Source organism: Lytechinus pictus, unplaced genomic scaffold, assembly GCF_037042905.1.
Source record: "Lytechinus pictus isolate F3 Inbred unplaced genomic scaffold, Lp3.0 scaffold_177, whole genome shotgun sequence".
NCBI classification, from domain to species: Eukaryota; Metazoa; Echinodermata; class Echinoidea; order Temnopleuroida; family Toxopneustidae; genus Lytechinus; species Lytechinus pictus.
In genome coordinates this window covers 22,167-44,339 of record NW_026974297.1, presented here as the reverse complement: position 1 = coordinate 44,339, position 22,173 = coordinate 22,167, and the positions used below count along the sequence as shown (strand labels likewise).

Sequence of the window (22,173 nt, the reverse complement as noted above, 5' to 3'; positions counted from 1 at the left end):
TCTGGTTTAATTCAAACTCTGGTTGAGAGTAATACAATAGCCAATTTGGACACAAATTTCAGGTTCAATTTATCAGCTCATGTGTTAACTCATATCATTCATAACTATCTGAGATTATTAACTGAAACAGTTCACCATTGTTGCTTGATAATAATAATAACTAATATAGGATTTGTAAAGTGCATGTATCCACCTTGCTAGGTGCTCAAGACGCTCCGATATTACCCCAGCTAAGCTAGTCTACCAATTCTGGTGCGCACAGCTTTTTGAGGAATCACCTCCTGTTGATACCCATTTACCTCACCTGGGTTGAATGCAGCACAATGTAGGTGAATTTCTTGCTGAAGGAAAACACGCCATGGCTTGGATTCGAACCCCATCCTTCAGATTGAAACACGAGAATCGTAACCACTAGACCACGACGCCCCACATAAAAGAGCACAGTGAATATAAGAAATATACCATGTAAACAAGATTTTCACACAGCCCAAAAATTATTTTGTATTTTTAGGGCTATTTTTATTAGTGCTTTGGGGCTGTAAAATGGCTTTTCACCCTCATTTAAAAGGTAGTATTGGGCTCTCTTAGTAATGAATGACCCATAGATATTGTTATTTACCAATATTTCTCGTTTAACTTTTCATGGTTTGAACCCCTGACTTCCCAGTTATGTTATTATTCTGAAAGACTAGACAGAGTTATATGACTTGAAAGAGATGCTAGAATAATAAATGGTAATTGGATCTCTGCTTTATTTTAACCACCATCTTTCACTGCTATAGTGTATTTGAATTGATCAAATTATGGAGTTGTTATTTGAAATGAATAATGGCTTTGGAAGCGCATAGAGACGTCACTCATAATGTGTTATGCGCTATAAAAGAACTGACTATTATCATTCTTAATGTATTTCAAAGTCAAGGTCATTTTGAGGTCAGTGAACTTATTTGCTTTCATATTCCACGAATTCCAGCTACAAACTACAACAATGTGAATTTTATGCATGTTATTATTAACTGCTTTCTGCTTACGTGACGAGTACTGTGGTAGGGTTTGAACCCAGACATAGCTACTGATCATAATACCTCTACATTATTAAAATGATCATTTTGTGATATCTGTTTTCTTGCAGGGCATTGCCATGTTTAGTATGGCATCGGCAGAACTGGTCCATTCTCCATCCGTACGTACACATGGAAGAGGATGAATTGGAGGATTTAAGGACGGGGCCTGCCTATGTTGCCGGCTTTGTAGACGCAGTTGTGGAGAACAACACTGAATTATACGACTTATTTGTGAATCTATCAACTGATGAAATAACAGTAGCAACTCATGCCAAAGGTACATACATACAAATGAACATTGCAAATTATACAAATTTTCTGAATGTAAGGAATGTCATTATTGTTGTTATGGAAATCTGTTGATTTCATTAAATTCATTCCAATCTGAAGAAAAATGTACATTTGATTTACAAAACAACTTTGGAGCATTACTGAAGAACTAGTGACATTACTGTAATATATATCTTTAATACTTGAGCTTTTCTCGTGGCAGATTCAATTCTGAAGACAAAGTGTGAAAAAGTAGTAAAAAGGTGAAATTTAGACCATCTGGACCCAAGTAATTAGATTAATGGTAGGACCATGAGGTAATTAGGGCAAATTGATTGTAGAAAAGCTAGATTTAGCCATTATGGTGTAAGATGCATCTGGTGATATTCTGGTAATTAAACCTAGTTGTAGCACAATCTAGAATTTTAAACCACATTTTTATGGAATGCTGGGCTTTATAATAGTTATTTCATATTTATGGCAATTATAATGTATCATTCATTAAAATTAATATTTTTGTATTTTCATTTTCTTCCCATTTCACATCTCAATTTTATCTCAATCTAATTTTTTTGACAACTTTTTGCAGCAGGATAAGAATAATTTTAATTGGTGAATAAGTTGACAACTGGCATTCCATAATAGTGTGATCTAAGTAACCCAGGTTTAACTAAACCATTGATATCATTATACAAACCTTTAGACCATCTGTAGGTAGACTAAAATAAATACAAGCCGTATACCATTGAATTATCAATTGACCTTCTATTATCTCTTTCTGTAGATATGTTCACCATGAGTAGAATACACAAAGACATTGCCCAGCTAATGGTCAGGTGTGCTGGTGATGACTCCATGACAAACCTTCAAGTCATCAAGGTAAGCTTCTAAGACTCTCTCCTAAAGCTAATTTCATATGAAAGAAAACAAAGAGGGGTCTTTTCACAAAGGGTTAAAGGCAGATTATATGGGGAATTTTATGCCATTCAGATATAAATCACCCTTTAATAGTGTAAGAAGATTAATGACCATCAAACATGTAATGCCTGTGGAAATTCCCCCCCCCCCAGACAGTTGCCAGAGGCTAAGTAGGCATTGCTGAAGAATTTCTTGCTAGTACACTGAGTTTCCCCCATAGATGTCTTGACACACATCTGCAATGCTGTGCTAACTACAAAATATAATTTCATCTTTTTATTCCTTTTCTTTTTCTTCTTAGGAAATTTCAAAAAAGACTGGTGAGCTACTCAACAACTTAAAATCTCTGTCAGAGAATGAAGACAATCCTAAAATCACGCTAGAGAGACTGAAGGAGAGGAAGCTACCCCCGGCGACGGAAGGCTTCCTCTTTGGTATAGCAGCTGCAGAAGGGCTAGTCCAGATATGATCAGATCCTGGTCCAAGTTGCATAGAATTTGCTGTAATTGTAACTTTGCCATCCTCTGGTAACTTCCGTGGAAATAATGAACAGCAATCAGTTGCATAGAAGTTACTTCATTTGTAGATCTTGGTCCTATTTGACTATGATTGTAGATCCTGGTCTCACTTGCAAAGAAGTTGATTTGATTATAGAGCCTGGTCCCAGTTGCAAAGAAGTTGATATGATTATAGATCCTGGTCCCAGTTGCAAAGAAGTTTTTTATTGTAGACCCTGGTCATAGTTTACTATGATTGTAGATCCCGATCCTAGTTGCAAATAAGTTTATATGATTGTAGATCCTGGTCATAGTTCCAATGATTGCAGATCCTGGTCCCAGTTGCATAGAAGTATAACAATGGTACATGTGACTTTGCTACTCAATGATTAAACTTTCGTCTTTATCTTTTTGGGCCACAGAAACATGTTATACTTCTAAAGACCAAATTTGACAATCTTTGCATTTTCTTATCCGGTGAAATTGCTCCGACCATTTCCAAACTCCATGTCAATTGTAGTGGTCAGGTTTAAGAAAATGTACTTCCTTTTTTATGTTATTACAAGTATATTTGATGGCAATTTTATGTGTAACATACTGAAATGACATTTATTTTTAAGTGAAAAGGACCAGTCATGATCTTTGGATAGAGCGCATGGAAAGATTTTTTATTAAGTAAGAAAAAAAGAAGAGGAGAGGTGATCATACAAAGTTCATTGAATGGCATTGTGATGTAGGTTAAGGACAACTATTGCTAATGGTAATTCTCCTTTGTCTAATATTAAACTTTCAGACATACAGACTGCAACAGATTCAGAATCGTGCAGCTCGTATCACTTCAATGGCCAGAAAATATGATCATGTGTCTCCTTTGTTCAAAGAACTTTACTGGTTTCCTTTTCGAAAAAATAACTTATGATATTGCTGTTTGTTTTCATGTCAGGCCTTTTGTTGTAAGTACATGCTAGCTACTCTGCTCATTTATATGAAAAACAAACCAAAATTACATTTTTCAGGAAAGATCTATACGATTTACAGTATTCACTAGTCCCCGATATAGAGCAATATATTTTCTGATGTTCAAAAGGAAAGAATTTTCTGATGAAAATATCCTAGCCCATAGTTCCCAAGTTACACATTATAAAAAAAATCATGCACAACTCCAAGAAAGATGCAGAAAACTTTCATTGGTTGGGATGATCACATAAGATAATGTTAAGTTTCAGAAGTTCAAAGTCAATAATTAGGGCATCATCCCATCCAATATTATACAAATAGCGAATAGGCATGAGTGCGATGGTGCGAGATTTCGCATGAGGTGAAAGAAAGATGCTCTATTCAACGAGGCGTGAATAGAGCGTTTCTTTCTTTCACCGAATGCGAAATCTCGCACCATTGCACGAATAAGAATATTCGCTATTTGTGTTGTACAACGCCTCGGAATTTAGCGAAACTATGAAAAAACAAAGAGTTTATCCCTTTAGTAATCTATGAAAAGGGAGCAAAAATACCGAAAGCAGAAAGCAAAATCCCACAAGCGCACATGACCTTGGGCAGCCTTGCGCATTTAGCCAGCTGGCTTATACGCGTATTGTTCATTTTTACCGAGCGCGATGAATTAAATCGTATTGTGACGTCACCTCCTAAAGCCGTGCAACGGTACATTTTGGATGGTACGTCTTTTGTGCAACGGTACGAATGTTTGACATTCAGCCTCCCATTTGCTCGCGTACAACAAGCTAAGTAGGCGTTGTACAATGTGGCCTGTGTTAAGGGCGTATTCTCCTACAGCTGAATGGGATGGATTGTTCAATCTGAGGGCTTTGTGTTCCTTCAGTCGTTCATTCAGAGTTCTGTGTGTTTCTCCAACCTAACAATTGGCACAATCTGTGCAGGTGATCTTCTTAACACTACCCGACCTTTCTTCTTTTGGAACTTGGCCTTATGGATGGACCATCCTGCTTCTAAAGGTGTTAGGGCTTTTGAAAGCAATAGTGATGTCCTTGTTTTGGAATGCTCTTTTCACACGAGAGGATATGCTGTAAAAAACTCCAAGAAAATCGTATTTCCATCTTAGCATTTTGCTTTTGCTTATTAGAATCAGTTATGTCTGTAATTTTGTTAGTGATAAAACTCAGTTGGCCCGTATTCTGAACTCTGGTTTCATTCAAACTTTGTTCTAAAGTTGTGGTTTAACTATGGAGAGCCAACTGTGACAGAAAATCATCTCATCCCAAACTCTGGTCAGTCATAAATGTGTATGAATAATAACTGAATTAGTTTTCTTCCCCATTGTAGCATAATTTGAGCAGAGTTAGACCATGGCCCTTATTAAACCAGATTTCAGGATAAGGGCCAATGTGAAATTTGCCCTTGTGTCCTAAAGAGTGGTTGAATGAACATGAAGGCTTCTATTGTACAGAGAATTTCTGAGCGAGACAAATTAATTCATTAATTAATTCATTAAGATTTATTGAGTACCAGACTATTAGCAATTTGTTCAAATCATACAGGATTGTATACATTCAAAGTGAGAGTTTGGATTACAGTAAAAAGGGAGAGTCAGGCTTACTCAGGCAAACCTAAATATCAACTTAAAACTGGTAAATAATGCATGTTTTGCATTTAGTCTGAAAATTCTTTTAATTCTTTTAAGGCTCTGTCATATCGTTCCATGCAAGCCTTGCATGTGACCGTTATTGCTACCCACAGGTCGCCGGCATTGACAGTTTCGCACGTTTCTCACACAGTTACCTGCAGAAGTGCACGCAAGTCTGATTTGCACGTAGAAAAGTTTTGAATTTTGTTGCGGGTGATTGCCCACAACCCGGCCACAAGGCTTGCACAGAACAATATGACAGGGAATTCAAATTTTATTTTATGACTTTATGCAGACTTGATAATCTGTCCCATTTCAGACAATAAAATTGGAAAAGGTGATATCTCCTTCATAGTTTATATAATAGACAAATTCATTTATAGCTAATACATGTAGCAAATAGATAACTTTATTTTACTCAAGTACCGATACAATATATTAATGAAAGGAACGCAATATCATGTATGTTCTTAAGAATTCTTATCTGCCATTCATTTGGCACAATATTGGTTATCGAATTTTGTTTTGAGATACATGCTTCGCAATAAGATTAATGACTATATCATGAATATTCCAATGTAGATTATTTAGTTAAAAAAAAAAGAGTGATATGTCTGTGTTTTCACAATGTACAAAAGAATTTATATATTCTGTAAATAAATATAAATTTCATATGAATTCCACCATTCTTAATAAATGTCAAGTGTTTATGTCTTGTATTCTTGATATCATCACTGTTCTCACAGGCATCCCAAGAGGTAAAAAACAATGAAAAAAAATGTTTGCACTACACTGTCAAATGTCTATCATCTCAAAATTTCAGCCTCTAGCAGTTAGATATTGTACTATGTCAATGATATAAAAAAAATAATTCCCATCACAAAGATTTAGCACAAACATTAAGCCCTCCAAAATAGCAACAAAACCTAAGCTAAACCTGGGCCATAAACCTTAACCTGGGGGGGGGGGGTGTTTCATAAAGCTGCTCATAAGTTACAAGCGACTTTACGACTGGTGACCCTTCTTCAGAACTATATCAACACCAATGGAAATATGATGTGTATCATTTTCCACAAGAAAGGACCATCAGTCTTCTGAAGTAACCTACAAACAGCTTTATGGCCACCTTGGCCATTGGCCATGAAGCTTAACCTGTAACTATAAAGCGTTTATTGATAGGAAGGGCGACTTCTACGATTGATTGCATTCATTTCGTAATTATGTATGATCAATCAGCCATTAAGCTATATATGACACGTTCCTTTTAAATCCTTTTTAGGGTTGGTGAAAATGGAGACGATATCAGGGGCGTAAGTGGTCACAAATAAAGAGATTTGACAAAAGCTGATATGTTGAAAAAGTCTGAAATAAAAAGAGCTCCCATACTTTTTTGTAGAGGAAAAAGCCAAATAAGCTGAAAATCAAAACAAAATCAATCTGAAATCGGCTAGAAATCTGAACTCTCACACCCCTGCAATATGAAAGATGAAGAGTGCTTTCATCAATCTACAGACAATCATGTATGACTATTTCTGTTCAAATCTGAATGGGCTATACGGTCACATGACATATGCTCCAGCGACATTTGCTGCAGTCTTAATATCAAGGGCATACATATAGTGTTAGTTTCAGGGTTGTAATAAAATTTTTGGTTCAGGATAATAAAAAATAAAGATAATGATTAGGGTTTATCCAGTTTGGAGGTTGGATTTTAGGTTTGACTTAACACGCAGATTTTCCATCAGAGCATTTGGCGCCGGAGCAAATGTCATGGAACCTGGCCATACAGCTTTCAAAGCTGAATTGTATACATATGATATGTGAATGTTTGAACTGCTTTATGTGTACCTGGACAACATGAAATCAAAGTAATTTAAACAAATTTCAATAAATTTGGAACTTACAAATCTATACTAAAATTGTCTGTAAACACCTCACAGAAATATGAAAAGACCCAAGGTCAGCTCACTGAAAAACAACGGGTTCAAAATGAATCTATTTGAATAAGAGGGGAAAGTTTTCAGGGTGACAAATGAAGTCTGTTCTCCACTACACAAAGCATTTAAATCTTGTAAGCATGACAACTCATGAATACACTGGAACCAACTGGCCTATACCAATTTCACTCTCAATTAAATACACAATTAAATAGGATAAATCTATTTACACCTTGAAAACATTAGAAAATCTGAATACTACAGAGAAAGTAATTTTGTACAGAGTATTGCACTACATAAATTGATCTCACAGAGCACAGGTCAGGTAGTAAGTGGCAATTCACATTCAGTACACATATATAGTTCCACATAAATCCAACAATAATTATCCTGAATAAGTACATATTGCTCAAGGACGGTTACAAATCTATACACAGAAAAGGTTAAAATTGACCTACCTATCTTAATCTTAATATCGCAGGGTGCTACATAAGCACTCACCCGATTGCCCAGGGCAAGTAAAAGTTAGAGTCAGGCAAGTGTTTTGAAGTAAAGACCAAAACTACTTGCCCAAATAGGGTAAGCCAAATTCTCATAGTAGAATGACCAAAATTAGGGTTGATATGATGTTGACCCTAATTTTGGTCATGGCAGGCAAGATAAAATCACTCTGGAAAAAGAAATGAAATAACAAGATAGATCAATTCATGTCAAAAGAGAGAAAAGGGTCAATAGTTTATATTCTATTGACAAGGTTAAACTTTTTTTTCAAGGATTTTTCGGGCAAGTGAAATAGATTTTTTGGGGAAGTATATTCCACCTATCTAAAAAGTTACTTGCCTGACCGGGCAAGTGCTTCTAAAAAGTTATGTACCACCCTGTATCTGTCTACATCTCTTCCAAATCTAAGTTTTCTGTTCCTAAAACAATGGTTCTGTCTATCGTCTTCACTATTCAATCTATTTCAAATATCACCTGTTTCTTATCTTTCTTTCTTATCGAACAATCTCCCTACATAAATGATGGAAATTAAGACTAAAAACTGAAACTTATTTTTAGATATTCCACAGCCTGGTTCATCATTTCTTCATCTATATATATTGAGCTCCGACTGATAATAACCTTCCTGACTTTATCTCACTACACCTATCTGACACTTCTTGTCCCTGCAACAGAAACGATAAAAGTATTGACCTATCTTTTCAGGTATATGACATCTGTGACCTTTGACCTTGTGACTGCAAAGTCTATTCAGATCATTGTTAAAAGCAACCATAACCAAGGTTGAAGTTGAACCCTATAATGGTTTTCTAGTTATCGCGAGAACATTCTAATTTTAGGCATATCATGACCTCATTAAACTTTGACCTTGATACCCGCAAAACGTAGCAGCTCATCAACACTCCTAAATGCATACTTGGGCCAAGCAGATTCGCTAAAGAGTTCTTTAGTTTCTAACGTGAGAATGAAATGGGGTAACAGGCTATCCAAAAACATTATGCCTTCGAGCAGAGGCATAAAAATACATTGAGTTCTTTCTGATATATCTTTTTTTTACAAGCAACTAAATACTTATTTCATCTTCTGAAAGGGATAGTCTTCCCACTAGGTCTAAATGGAGTTGTTGAGATAGGCTGAGTGTTTTGTAGTCTCCTCCTTTCTCTCTCTTTCCTTCTCTGGAGTTTCTCCTCCCATTCATCATAGGCAATGTGGCTATCTTTCTCCTTCTCTCTCCTCTCCCGTTCCTCCATCTCCCGCTTCAGCTGCTCATCTCGTCTTTTCTTCTTCTCGGCATCGTGCAGCTTGTCGTCCTTGACGGATTTCCTGTAGGGGGAGGAGATGTAACTTATTGATCTTTATTTATTTAACCATAAAAAACAGACACATCGTACAATGTTAACAAATAAATAATATTCCTGTTTAAACATGACATAAAAAGAGAGAGTAATAATTGGTTATTTATAGGCCAGCAGGGGAAAAAAAATACATGGGGGTTGAGGGCAATTTTCTCCCCTAAAATGCTCGAAAGAGCCCTGGAAACGCAAAAAAAATGAGCCCTCGAAAATCCCCATTCATTGCAATGTTAAAGCTTATCCATTGTTGCAGATTTAGGCAGTAAGTTGTGAAAAGTAGCCAATTCAAATTTAAAAACCCAATTGTTTGCCTGTAGACCAAAAGTTAAATTTAATACTGTGGCCCAGAGACATGCAAACCCTGAGAAGACCTTGCAAAAAGCCTTTGAGAAAATATTATGCATCCCCATGAGACAATTGGAAAAAAAAATATGTACCAATTAAACTCAAGGGAAGTAACCGGAAAGTATTCAAGCTTACCAACTTGTACACCGATATCAAACTGAAATACATTGAAATTTATGTTTTTATTGATGCATGTGCAACATGCCAAATAAAATAATATTAATGATTCTTGAAGTTCAATACACATGGAAAAACAGAATGTGTCTGATGTGATTCCAGTATGGAGTTTCACCTAACAAGTGACAGCACCAAAATTCATGCTAACAAATGAGCTTTTCCCAATATTGACATTCAAATTTACACCTTAACATCAATGAAATTAAACTATGGAAGTGAGATTGGATATCTTTGATGTCTCCCATGAACATCGCCATTTGCTATGTTTTTTTTTTTTGCAGCAGCAGCAGGCAAAAGCTCCACGCAGTTGATCGTGATGTAACTTATATTTTCGAGATTGCACAGCAGGCTCTGTCACAACCTTCTATCAGGAAGATAGCATGCATTGCCGATTTTAGACACTAAAAAAGTGAGGGGGTCCAAAATATTATTCCTCTTTCTGATTTTGTTTAAAATAGCCTAAGAAAAAATAATATATGATTCTTACCATTTCTTGTAAGCGCTATTGGCATCTTTTTCTTTGTTCTCCTTCTCATAGATTTTGGTTTCTTCCAGGTTCTTCTGCTTTTTCTTTTCCTTCCGATGTTTGTCGATGAGAACCTCATCTTTATCAGCCTTCCACATCTCAAAGGCCTGCAATGGGAGCAAATAGAAATTTAATTCAAACGTGGGTGGATGAGTTTCTTCTCATTTACGGTACATTGTCACTCCGTCAACAGCCAACTTGTCAACTTTCCGTTAGGGCTCATGATCTCACATGGTCTAATCTTACTACATCTCCAACCAGTTTGTCTACCAAGTACTAACTACGCGAAATTGCCATTCAGCCCATTTACCATTTGGTATAATGGGAATGTCACTCGAATATTACTCACACTAACATGGAGTTTTCGTTCCATGACGTATGACAGATTCAAGGACATAGAAAAAGCATAGTCATATATGCCCTTCATGACAAAGAACGATTAAGAAGTCTTTGTCGAAAATGGTGAATCAAAACAGCAGTTTAGTCCTGGAATCAAACATACATGTATTTGCAAGTTTTTGTCAGCTCCGAAACTTAGGGACAGAACTGCTGTTCACAAATTTTTAAGACCTCGCTCATGTTCTTTTTCATTGTAGTGAGTATACATATCAAAATGCTACATGCTGGATAGGGAAGCAGGGTTCATATGAGGTAGATTAGGACTGGAGATGGCACTGTTTATAGTGGTTGTAGCAAGGTGGGTGCAAGAGTACAATGATAAGTTTTAGTCAAATTACCTTATTCGCGTCATACTTCTTGGATTCTTCTTCTTCCTTCTTGCGCCGTTCTCCCTCTTGTTTCTTGAGCTCTTTCTTGCGTTGGTCTGACAACACGGATTTCTTGGAATCCTGCCAAGCCTTGAAAGAAGCCATGTTTTCAAACTTCTTCTCTTCGGCTTCCTGTTAATGACACAAGAATGGTTCAATTATGAAAAAAAGAATTATAGCATACAAACAACGTAATAATTTTCAGATTATTCAGAGAGGACTTCTGATACATTCACTATATTTTTTTATATCCCTTACTTAAGATTGTTGTATTTAGAGTGTACACAAGGAGAAAAAGAATAGTTTTACTACGAAAAACGTTTGCCATGAAATAGTTCATTTTCTTTGCTGACGTCACGCATAGTCCATTTTTTCCCTAGGGAAAAAGTGAACTATACGTTTTTTGACCCCGCCCCCTACTCGATTCGCGTGCTGTGCGGCGCTATGCGAGCAGAGCGCTGCTCAGCCCAACGGTACTCTCTACTGCATGCCACGGGGAACTTTCGGCGAGCTGCACTAACCAGGTGCGCTCGCTGAACAGACGATCAATACGGCAAGGCTTATTGTTTTCTCAACTTCTCAACGATTGTTCCATCATCGACTTATTAAAAATCGTTTTGCTGTAAAAGTCGGGTATCAACGAAGAATATATATGAGTGGAAGGGATATAAAACAAATATACAATGACCCATTCTCGGAACTGGCTAAAACTATTTGCACTCGGGAACATCACATAGTACTATTCTCCCTCGGGCCGATGGCCCTCGGGAGAATAGTACTATATGATGTTCCTTCGATGCGAGTAGTTTTAGCCAGATCCTCGAGTGTCATTGTATATTTGTATAATATTTCATCTCATGCCTTTGGTTTAATTGCCACTTGGTCTTCATCCACCTACTACCCTTACTATCTGATTGGGCTTCTTATCCTACATGGTCAAATCCTAGTTTGACTAAAATTACTTAAAGGTCAAGTCCACCCCAACAAAAAGTTGATTTTAATAAAAAGAGAAAAATCCAACGAGCATAACACTGAAAATTTCATCAAAATCGGATGTAAAATAAGAAAGTTATGACATTTTAAAGTTTCGCTTAATTTCACAAAACAGTTATATGCACATCCTGGTCGGTATGCAAATGAGGAGACTGATGACGTCATCCACTCACTATTTCTTTTGTATTTTATTATATGAAATATTCTAATTTTCTCCTCATTATCAAGTGAAACAACGATTAATTCCTCCCTGAACATGTGGAATTAGCATTGTTTAATACTATATGGTTCAGGCAACTTGGTCCTTATTGTCAAATCTGTAAAAAATGATATATTGTATAATTCAAATAATAAAAAACAAAAGAAATAGTGAGTGATGGACATCATCGACCGACTCATTCGCATGACACTGAGTTGTGCATATCACTGTTTTGTGAAAAATAAGCGAAACTTTAAAATGCCATAACTTTCTTATTTTACATCCGATTTTGATGAAATTTTCAGCGTTATGCTGGTTTGATTTTTCTGTATTTATTCAAATTAACATTTTTCTGGGATGGACTTGACCTTTAATCTTCTAACCCTTTGTCAAATTGCCATTAAACACATTTACTATTTTGTCTATTAAATTTCCAGCTAGGCTATACCAATTTCTTCCTACATCTACTTGGTCTGACACTAATTAGTTTATACTGTTTGACAGATTTATTATTAACGGACCAAATTTTAATTCGACACAATAAAATATATAAAATAAAAAAGTGGAAATTTGACTAACTACACTAAATGAGAAAACAGTTGACATTTTTTTTACTGTAATAATGAATGATTTTTCATGTCAGTGAATTAAATCTTTTCAGTGAGTAATTTGGACATCCAACCAAAGAAGTGTGAGAATACCAGTAGCAAAAAATAAATGTTAAACCTTGATGAATTCATTTGCCATTTACTGTTTAGTCCATTTTTAATATTTCCATTTGGTTTTTAGTCTCCTATATTTTATTATTTTATGACTGAATGTGCCCCCCCCCCCTCCATCACTTTGTGAAAAAAAAATGCACTAGGATACCTTGACTTTCTTCTCCTTCTCTTCCTCCTCCCTCTTCTTTGCTTCCTTCTTCTGCTTCTTCAGTCTCTCTGTTTTCTCTGCCCGCCATTGTTCATAGATGGCCTGTCTGATAGCAGAGGAATCCTGCACCCCTCCCGCTGAGCCAAGTGTAGCCATTATCTCACCGGAGTTGAAGCTTGAGTTGAGAGAGCCCACTGCAGCTGACTTGGGCCTGGTAGGAGTTGGTTTGTGAACTTTTGGTCTGAAAATAGGAAAGTTATATAATCGGGGTTCCCAACTTTTCGAGAAAACAAAATTCCCTGATTTTTCCCTGATGGAGTTTAAAAATTTCCTGATAATTATTCAAACCCATTCCCAGTTTTGCATGTTTTCTAAGTCTTTGCAGTGGATTACATGTATTTTCAGTATAAAAACAATGTGAAACTAATTACTACCACCATAACCAGTCATTTAATGGATGTTGTTTTGATATGCAACAAAATATAACAGAGTCTGACTGACTACCATGCTTTGGACTTTTGGGCCTTTAAATATTCCCTGATTTTCCCCTCATTTGAAGCATTTTCCCCTGGTTTGAGGTACCGGGTATTTTTTTAAATCAAATTCTGATTTTTCCCTGACTGGAAAAAAGTAAAAATAAATTTCCCTGATGGGCTGGGAACACTTTATACATTGCTGCCCGACTTGGAAGGTAAATTTCTTGTATTCAAATGCACTTTATACATGGTATCATTATTATTCCGGCTGTAGCTAATTTGCCGAATAGGCAGTCAAACTTTCATGGAATATATCCTACTGGGTACCCATTCACCTCACAGGGGTTGAGTGCAGCACATTTGGATAAGTTTCTTGCTGACTAATATTTAATTTCACCTGGAGTAGGATTTGAACACACAACCCTCTGATTGAAGGAGGTCAGAACCACTACACAAGTATACTTCCACATAACATATAAAGATACGTATATCATTCCGTACATAACCAACAATATTTTGGTCATATCGTGTTACCCGCAATACATCACCATCATCAGAAAACTACTATCGAATATTCAATATTTTTCCAATATCGCAAATTGAAATATCGCCGAGCACTGAATAGTGAAAGATATCATGCCCCTCTTTGCGACATCGTGGACAATTTGCAACATGGCAATCTTGCTTCCTCAGTATATCGCTGGTTACTGACAAAACAGGAACATTGTTCAATGCTTGTGACCAAACAGTAAGGGGAACTAATAACACTATACTGCATTCAAGTCACTTAAATACTCCCTACACTGTATTTAACTATAAACTACATTGTATCACAACTTACTTTTTCTTCTTTTCTTTTTCTGATTCTCCATCACTTTGATAACCCTCCTGGATAAACAAAGAAAAGATAAAAAGATAGGATGAAAGTAAAAATCATCTAACTCAACATTACAAGATGCAATGTCAATATCCCATCTGTTGGCTACAAACAATATCAATATATCAAATATTTATTCTTGAGATTGTTTATTTCTTTTTATTTAGAAAATAATTTCTGAACAGGATTTATCTTGTCAAAAGTAAAATCCTTCAGATGGAATGACAATACGTATGCCTCGACATTACCTGAGATTTTAGACATGTTTAATAAATGGAAGACATTGGCTTTTTCTAAAAATCAACAAATAATTGAGGTTAGCCACATATCTGCACCAGTGCATTCTGCACACGATATGTGGAGTCTATGCTTACCAAAAAAAAATCATTAAATGTTATGGTAATACAATATTGTAGATATCTTATATATGAAAATGAACGCTTTATCTGTAAAGCTCTGACAGGCACCAAAATGTTTGCAATCATAATTACATCGGTAGCTGGAAAAATAAATTTGATTTTGAATCCTGGACAAAATAAACAATATCCTTTAAAATTAAAATTGTTTCTGTTAAATATTGATTGTTTGCATCATTTTCCTTCATCAAAAAATCACAAGAATTCCGCTTTCAATAAACCACGAAATGTAAAAAATAATCTTCTGAGATTCTAGCCAAAGAATACAATCAAAACAAACCTTAGGTCGCCTATTTGTCATCTTTGGAGGATGATCTTCCATGTCGCTATCATCATCACTATCATCAAGCAATCCTCTAGCTTTCTTTTTATCTTTCTTTCTTACAGGTTCATCATCTAAAACATCCAGAAGTGATTGCTTCTGCTTGCCTTTCTTGTTGGACCAGACCCGACTATTGTCATCATCAGAATCCGAATTCAGACCCGGTATTCGGTTCTTACGAGAGTTAACTCTGGAGTCGTCTGACTTTTGAGGTGTCTCTCCGTTGACTTTTGTGTCTTTTCTGTCCTGCGGCACTCTAGGTTTTGGCTTTGGTGGAAAGCCTTGAGGAGACGGTGACCTTCTACTTCTACCACGTTTGGAGCTAACATCCTCTTCTTCAGAATCTGCAAGGGTGTCCAGAAGGCTTTTCGGTTTAGGAGAAGCTGATTTTGACCCTCCTTTCTGCTTCAGGTTCATGGAACCTAACCTGTTGTTCACTTTGGACACTTCATCATCTTCATCCGACGAGGAGTCCAATAGTCCTTTCTGTTTCCTGGGTTTTGATCTGGAGGACGGACCACTTAGAAGATCATCTATCTCTGATCTAGGCTCCTTACCACGATTCCTTTCTGGTGATGGACTTCGATTCTTCTTGCTCCTTAATCCCAGAAGGTCATCTAAATCTGGAGACTTGTCTCTTTTCCGTTGATCATCATTTGCTCCCCCACCCCTTCTATCAGGTGATCCACTCCTGATCTTGGGCTTCAAATTACTTGAAACCCTTTCTGATTTCTTCTTGTCTGTAAGACCCAACAAATCATCAAGATCGGGAGATTTATTATCCTTTTTCCGCCGATCATTAATTGCCTTACTAGCTTGTCTCTCTGGGGAGCCGCTCCTACTCTTGGATTTCGGCTTCAGCTCTGGTGAAGTCCTCTCTTGTTTGCTTTTGTTCTTCATGCCTAACAAGTCATCAAGGTTGGGCGATTTCCTTTCGGGAGATCCACTTCTAGTCTTAGAAGACTTTCCTCTTTGCCCTGACATGTCCATCAGCGGAGATTTTGATCTGTCCTTAGGTTTAGGTGGCTGCTTACCAGAACCACCCTTAGGTCCCTGGCTCTCATCATACTCATCAAACAAGGATTTCTTTCTTTTCTCTGGCTCTGGGGATGAAGCAATGCCGAGCAATTTGTCAATCTCTGATGGTCCTTTATTCCTTGGCCTTGGTTGAGGTCTAGGGGAGTCATCCTCTGATCGTGGAGACGAGTCTGTGGTCCCTGAAAGTAGTCTTGGACTCGGCTTGGGAGGAGGCTTCTTCTTTGTGCCATTGTCATCTCCAAGGAGAGCCCTGATAGGATCTGGTGAACCTGCTGACTTCCTGGACTTTGGACTCTCACTTCCAGATAGACCTCTGTTTCTTGGAGGAGCTTTTGGGAAGGCATCGCTGGACGATTTAGTCAGAGAGCGAGGTGATGGTGAAGGTGACGGCCTCTGTTTAGTGGAAGGTGGCTCCCACGGTTTGGACTGAGATGGTTGTGGCTTCTTTGAGTTCTTGGAGGTGAACTGAGACAGGATGTCTGGAAAGAAATAACATAATTGATAATGATGAAATTTAATTATCTTCAACGATTTGAATATCACTAACAGGTTAACTTCTACTGAACAAAAACATTAAACTTTTATATTGACAAAATATATTGGCAGGACTACATGTATTTCAATATTTAATGACCAACTTCTCTTTTGATTTATGGATGATAAGTCAATTCTTGTGCCTCTGATGCCACATGACAATTCATAAGACTTTGTCTTCCCAGCTGATCCTCATTCTCAGAATCTTAAATTAAAATTAGATGTAAAAGATCATCCGCAACATGCATAGCTCGCATGTGATTGTAAACAAACCATCACTTTTCATGGATTTGACCCGCGATGCAGCTAGCAGCTGCATGAGTTGGTAGCGAATCGGCATGCAAGTTGAATTGTCCGACTCTTCATCACCGGCGTAATATTCCCTTAATTTACCTTCATCCACATCACTTTGTTGCTCAGTAGAGCTAGAAACTTCATCATCGATCTCTTCATCTTCAAAATCATAAATTTCAAAATCCAAATTTAGATAAACTTCTGTGTTTTCTTTCGTTTCGTGATCAAAGTATGCAGTGATAGTGGAGGAAACGTACCCTCGCAACAGGTTTTGCACGCAAGTGGAGCTTAACGTGAGAGAGCCAATCACGTCTTTCGTACAGACATACACGTCATCAAATTCAAGTCAATTCAGAGACCGATGCGAGGCATATTTCGGGGAGGAATTTTAGCGCTTTTCAATTGGCGATTTCCAGCTTATGTATTATTTTCGTTTTTTTGAATGACCAAATGATTATCCCATCATTACCTTTCCAATGATATATAATAAGGCCATATTCATAATCAATATATTTCTTCGTTTAAAAAATGTGTACAACTGGTCAAACTATTTAATTGTTTACCTTTACAGGGAACAATATTCATCCAAGGCCTAATGATTATCCCTTTTTTTTAACTCACCATCATCACTGAGACCTCCAAGCGCATCATCATCGTCACTGTCTTCAGATTCTGAAGTGAAACCTGTACTAAGTCCTCGTCTCTTTCTTTCTTTCAGTTTGGATGAAAGCTCCTCCTGGAAAGAGGGATTTTTCTTCAGTGACATCTTGCATCAGTGCCTGAAATCATATCCACAAAGAAATATACAAACAGAGGATCTTTGTAGGTTTGCATGGTGGAGTTTGTAACGTAGAGAAGGTTTACGGTTCACCATGTGTAATATGAAGAAGGGAAGAAAATACATGTACAGGCAGAAAGATTGAAATGGAAAGACGAGATATTACAAACAGGTTATGACGTATAAGCTTTTACATAATACAAGTCAGAGTCATGAAAGTTAGTCACTTTCTTAGTTACTTTGTACTAGACCTCTATCTTATAAGACTTCTGATAGACTGAGTTTATTTTGGGGGAAGTTTTTTGTATTACATGTAGATGTAGATCTAGGCCTAGATCTATTTAATATATATTTTTTTTTAAATTTGAAACAGGTAAAGCTGAAGCTGAAGGTGGGCTAAGAATTGAGCTTGAAATTAACACAACTAACGCCAGAGGACAAGGCTAGGCTCACCTGCATGACTAACTAACTGTTAGATCTAGATCTAGTAACTTAAAAAAATGATTAATTTTTCAGTTTTGTCAAATTCAATTTTCATGTGAAGACAAGTGCAAGTCAAGTCAAGACAACGTCCAAGGTTAGATCTAATTTCTAACATTAAACCAGGAATAAGTGCCAGGATTGATCAATCATCATCTCAATCTTAACTAAACTTAGTCTTAAACTAGACCAATCGAGTTGAGAATGAGATGATTGATCGATCCTGGGCACTGGCGCTGGCTGGCCAAGGCCAGGGCATGCAGGCTTGGGCAGGGCAGGGTAATAAATAATTATAAAATAGCTGTATTATTTCAAGCATCGCGATTGGTCAATTCACGTCACATGACATCCAACTTTTTGTGTGCACTACACGGGAGTGCAAAAGGTGTGCAACGAAAATTGACATTGCACGCTCAAGCAAACCAGTGCGGTAGAAGTCCAACAAAACTGTACTGTAACTTAAAAAAAAATGTTTCTGTGTTGCTATTTTATAAAACAAATAATGCACTTGCTCTGTCGTGCGTAAAAGTAATGCAGAGAAAGCTCGGTTTCTTCAGATGGAGCACACTACTCGCCGCAAGCTGCTCGTGCACAGTGCGACTCCTATCTAAAGAAACCTCGCGTGCTCTGCATTTCCACTAACGCACTCGGCTGCATGCATTATTTGTATAATAAACTAACCTATATTCATAATATTCTATAACGTTAGACCTAATCTAATTACACCTTTACCATTCCCAAGGCCAAAAATGAATTTGCACATATTCTAATTTCTAGTCAGACTAGTGTCCTTTTCAATTACCTAGCTCAAGAACATCAATACCAATTATGAAACACCGAGCACACGAACAATTTCTCTCCCAGGCCAGACCCACTCATCCTACGAACGAGATTGGCCAGATCATCTGGTCAATGACTGCATCATGCAGTCCCACGGCCATAACAAGAATTCATCAAAAAAATATTGTGAAAAGACGGAAGAGGGGTCCGTAACGTTGGGGAAGTACAATAAGAAACAAGATGGCGGCGTAAACATCGGGCAAGTATCTTCCGTCTTTTCACAATATTTTTTCATTTTTTTTAAATAATGAATTCTTGTTTAAAAATAACAACGAGAGCGTAGAAATGTCGGAAATGAAGTTTTATCCCATGTAGGCCCTACATGATTTAGAGCTAGTAGATCTTTTAGAAGGAAAGTAGAAATCTCGGGGGCGAAAGTTTCAGGGTTTTTTGCGGTAGGCCTACACGCAGATTAATACTAATAGGGAGGACTCCCTGGCTTCGTTTAGAGTAGGCCCTGGCCTAAGCCTACGTTAGTAAATGATTTTTACTCTCAAGAAGCCGCCTGGCTAATCGTGACACAGAATCCTGACATCGAGGCACAAACTGGACCCTCAAAAAAGGATAAGTTCTGTATAGGCCTAGTTCGTTCTTTTTCTTTCAAAATTGTAAACAAAAGGGCCGAACGATACCGAGAACAAACGCGACAATGAATAGTGATAGTCATATGAAAGAGGCCTAACTTTTCCTTTTTTTGAGGGTCCAGTTTCAGTTTGTGCCTCGATGACGTCGATGTCACTTAGTCAGGATTCTGTCACGATAGACCTTCAATCATCCATATAATCCAGGTAATTCATTTTTCCCCTTTCATTTAGAATGTTATTGCAACCCCATTCTACCCCATTTTGGAGAGTACCCATGACATGTATGATGTAGTAATATTAATTACACGAACGAGTCCTGAGCTCCGGCCCGCGAAGCCCTAATTTTTTAAAAACTTATTTTTCTATTGAAAATTATCACAAAATTCACCAAAAGTGTGCACGAAAGCCTTCGTATTTCACTTTTAAAACTCCAAAAAGTGCCCAAATGACAAGCTTGGTCGCTTCGCTGTGTCGCTTTCAACTTGAGAAAGTTTACGCGCGTCCTGCTCCCCCCACCCCCCCCCCCCCGGAAAAAATTCTGCGTAAGGCCATGATGATAATGAGATAAAAATAATGAAAATGAAGTATACATAAATCAATGTGCCAGGCTCTTTAGAGCATGGCCGTATACAGAATTTCTTTCGGAGGAGGGGGGGGGGGGGGAAGCAGACGCGTAAACGTTCTCAAGTTGAAAGCGACACAGCGAAGCGACCAAGCTTGTCATTTGGGCACTTTTTGGAGTTTTAAAAGTGAAATACGAAGGCTTTCGTGCACACTTTTGGTGAATTTTGTGATAATTTTCAATAGAAAAATAAGTTTTTAAAAAATTAGGGGTCATCATGCCCCCGTATTGTCGTTGCGAGCATTTTGGGGCCAGGGTGAAATCGCCCCAAACGCCTCAAACAGACACTCCAAAATGTATTTGAAGTGCATTATTAGAACTGAAACTTATTTCTACACCAGGAAAAATTAACTTAACAAAAAAAGCAACAAGAAATATTTATAAAAAGTAGAAGGGCCTGTACAAGTACACTGATATTTCACTCTCTCAGCTCATATGCACTTGATCGACTTCCATCGAGGATTCGGGCTAAATTCCGCCCGCCACTTCCGGGGACCAACCAACGTAGTATTTCGATGAAGAGCACTCCGTCGATTCACCGGTTGTCCCTACCGTACACGCGCGCCTATGGGGATTGTGAACTGTAGGAAAAATCGTATAAAATTACACTTTTTGATATTTCTACGAAGACGAAGTTATATAGAAAATGAAGAATATTACAATCAGACCATATCCCTAGAAAATTGCTTCAAGAAATGTCATTATGAAGAGGAAATGGACAAAAATTTGTGAAGAAAAATCACGAAAAAGGAAATCGCATCATGAATATTCATATCATGGGCGGTCCAACATTTGCATGTTATAGCGAGTTTTCCATTATTTAATAAATAATGGCATTATTTAATAAATAATGGCATTATTTAATAAATAATGGTTATTTGTATATAAATAATGATTATTTGTATATAATGGCAAACTGTAAAAATTGTTTATAAATAATGATTATTTATAAATAATGGGATATTGAAACAAAATTATTATTTATAAATAATGAAGTAGATATTTCATTATTTAACAAATAATCTTTATTTATAAATAATGGAAAACTCGAACATTAAATAATGATTATTTATAAATAATGAGAATAATGGTGCACTCGAAAAAATTATTTATAAATAATGAAGTAGACGTTTTCATTATTTAACAAATAATCATTATTTATAAATAATGGAAAACTCAACAAATTATTTATAAATAATGAAAAACAAATAATCATTATTTATAAATAATGAAAAACAAATAATCATTATTTGTAAATAATGAAAAACAAATAATCATTATTTATAAATAATGAAAAACAAATAATCATTATTTATAAATAATGAAAAACAAATAATCATTATTTATAAATAATGAAAAACAAATAATCATTATTTATAAATAATGAAAAACAAATAATCATTATTTATAAATAATGAAAAACAAATAATCATTATTTATAAATAATGGAATGTCGAACTATTATTATTTACAAATAATGAAGTATTACTTGGAATTATATATAAATAATTAGAAATGATATTTTATATAATAGTAGTTATTTACAAATAAAATGTAAATTATATATAAATAATAGTTATTATTTAATAAATAATGATTATATAACAAATAATTGTTCTATATAATATTGGTACATTCGGCGCCTCATAAAAGCTGGCTATTTTTCCGGAAAATGCCTTCGCCAGGGTGTAAAACGGAAACGCGCGGCCCGGGCCCCTCGCCCCCCCCCCCCCCCCCCTCGATCCGCCTATAGATGCGGGAGGGCCGAGACCTCTGCATCTTGATTTGAGGAGGCACTTTAGCCTCCCCACCCCCTTCAAATCTATACTCCAGAAAATTATGATCTTATATATAACCCCTAGCTTAATTACACCCTTAATTCTTTTGGTTTGGAAAT

At 36.6% G+C, this 22,173-nt stretch overlaps 2 protein-coding genes across 8 annotated transcripts; one reads left to right on the top strand and one right to left on the bottom strand.

Annotated features, from left to right (window-relative positions):
• Positions 1-1,119: 1,119 nt before the first annotated feature.
• On the top strand, positions 1,120-6,031 carry LOC135159220 (DENN domain-containing protein 10-like). Its single transcript, XM_064115531.1, has 3 exons — positions 1,120-1,341; positions 2,119-2,213; positions 2,554-6,031. Exons 1-3 carry the CDS (start codon positions 1,194-1,196, stop codon positions 2,719-2,721), a joined length of 411 nt encoding a protein of 136 aa, XP_063971601.1. The 5' UTR covers positions 1,120-1,193; the 3' UTR covers positions 2,722-6,031.
• On the bottom strand, positions 5,192-21,082 carry LOC129272793 (ABC transporter F family member 4-like). Of its 7 annotated transcripts, XM_064115526.1 has the most exons (9): positions 21,020-21,082; positions 20,686-20,857; positions 17,594-17,751; positions 15,065-16,623; positions 14,333-14,379; positions 13,016-13,256; positions 10,924-11,085; positions 10,148-10,293; positions 5,192-9,109 (listed from the first exon to the last, which is right to left on the bottom strand). In XM_064115526.1, the coding sequence occupies exons 3-9, from the start codon at positions 17,736-17,738 to the stop codon at positions 8,863-8,865; spliced, it is 2,547 nt and encodes an 848-aa protein (XP_063971596.1). In that variant the 5' UTR covers positions 17,739-17,751; positions 20,686-20,857; positions 21,020-21,082; the 3' UTR covers positions 5,192-8,862. The 7 variants fall into 7 exon arrangements, with proteins under 7 accessions (XP_063971596.1, XP_063971594.1, XP_063971595.1 ...); XM_064115524.1 differs by having other exon boundaries at positions 20,686-21,054; XM_064115525.1 differs by lacking the exon at positions 20,686-20,857 and having other exon boundaries at positions 20,945-21,034.
• Between the last annotated feature and the right edge of the window lie 1,091 nt (positions 21,083-22,173).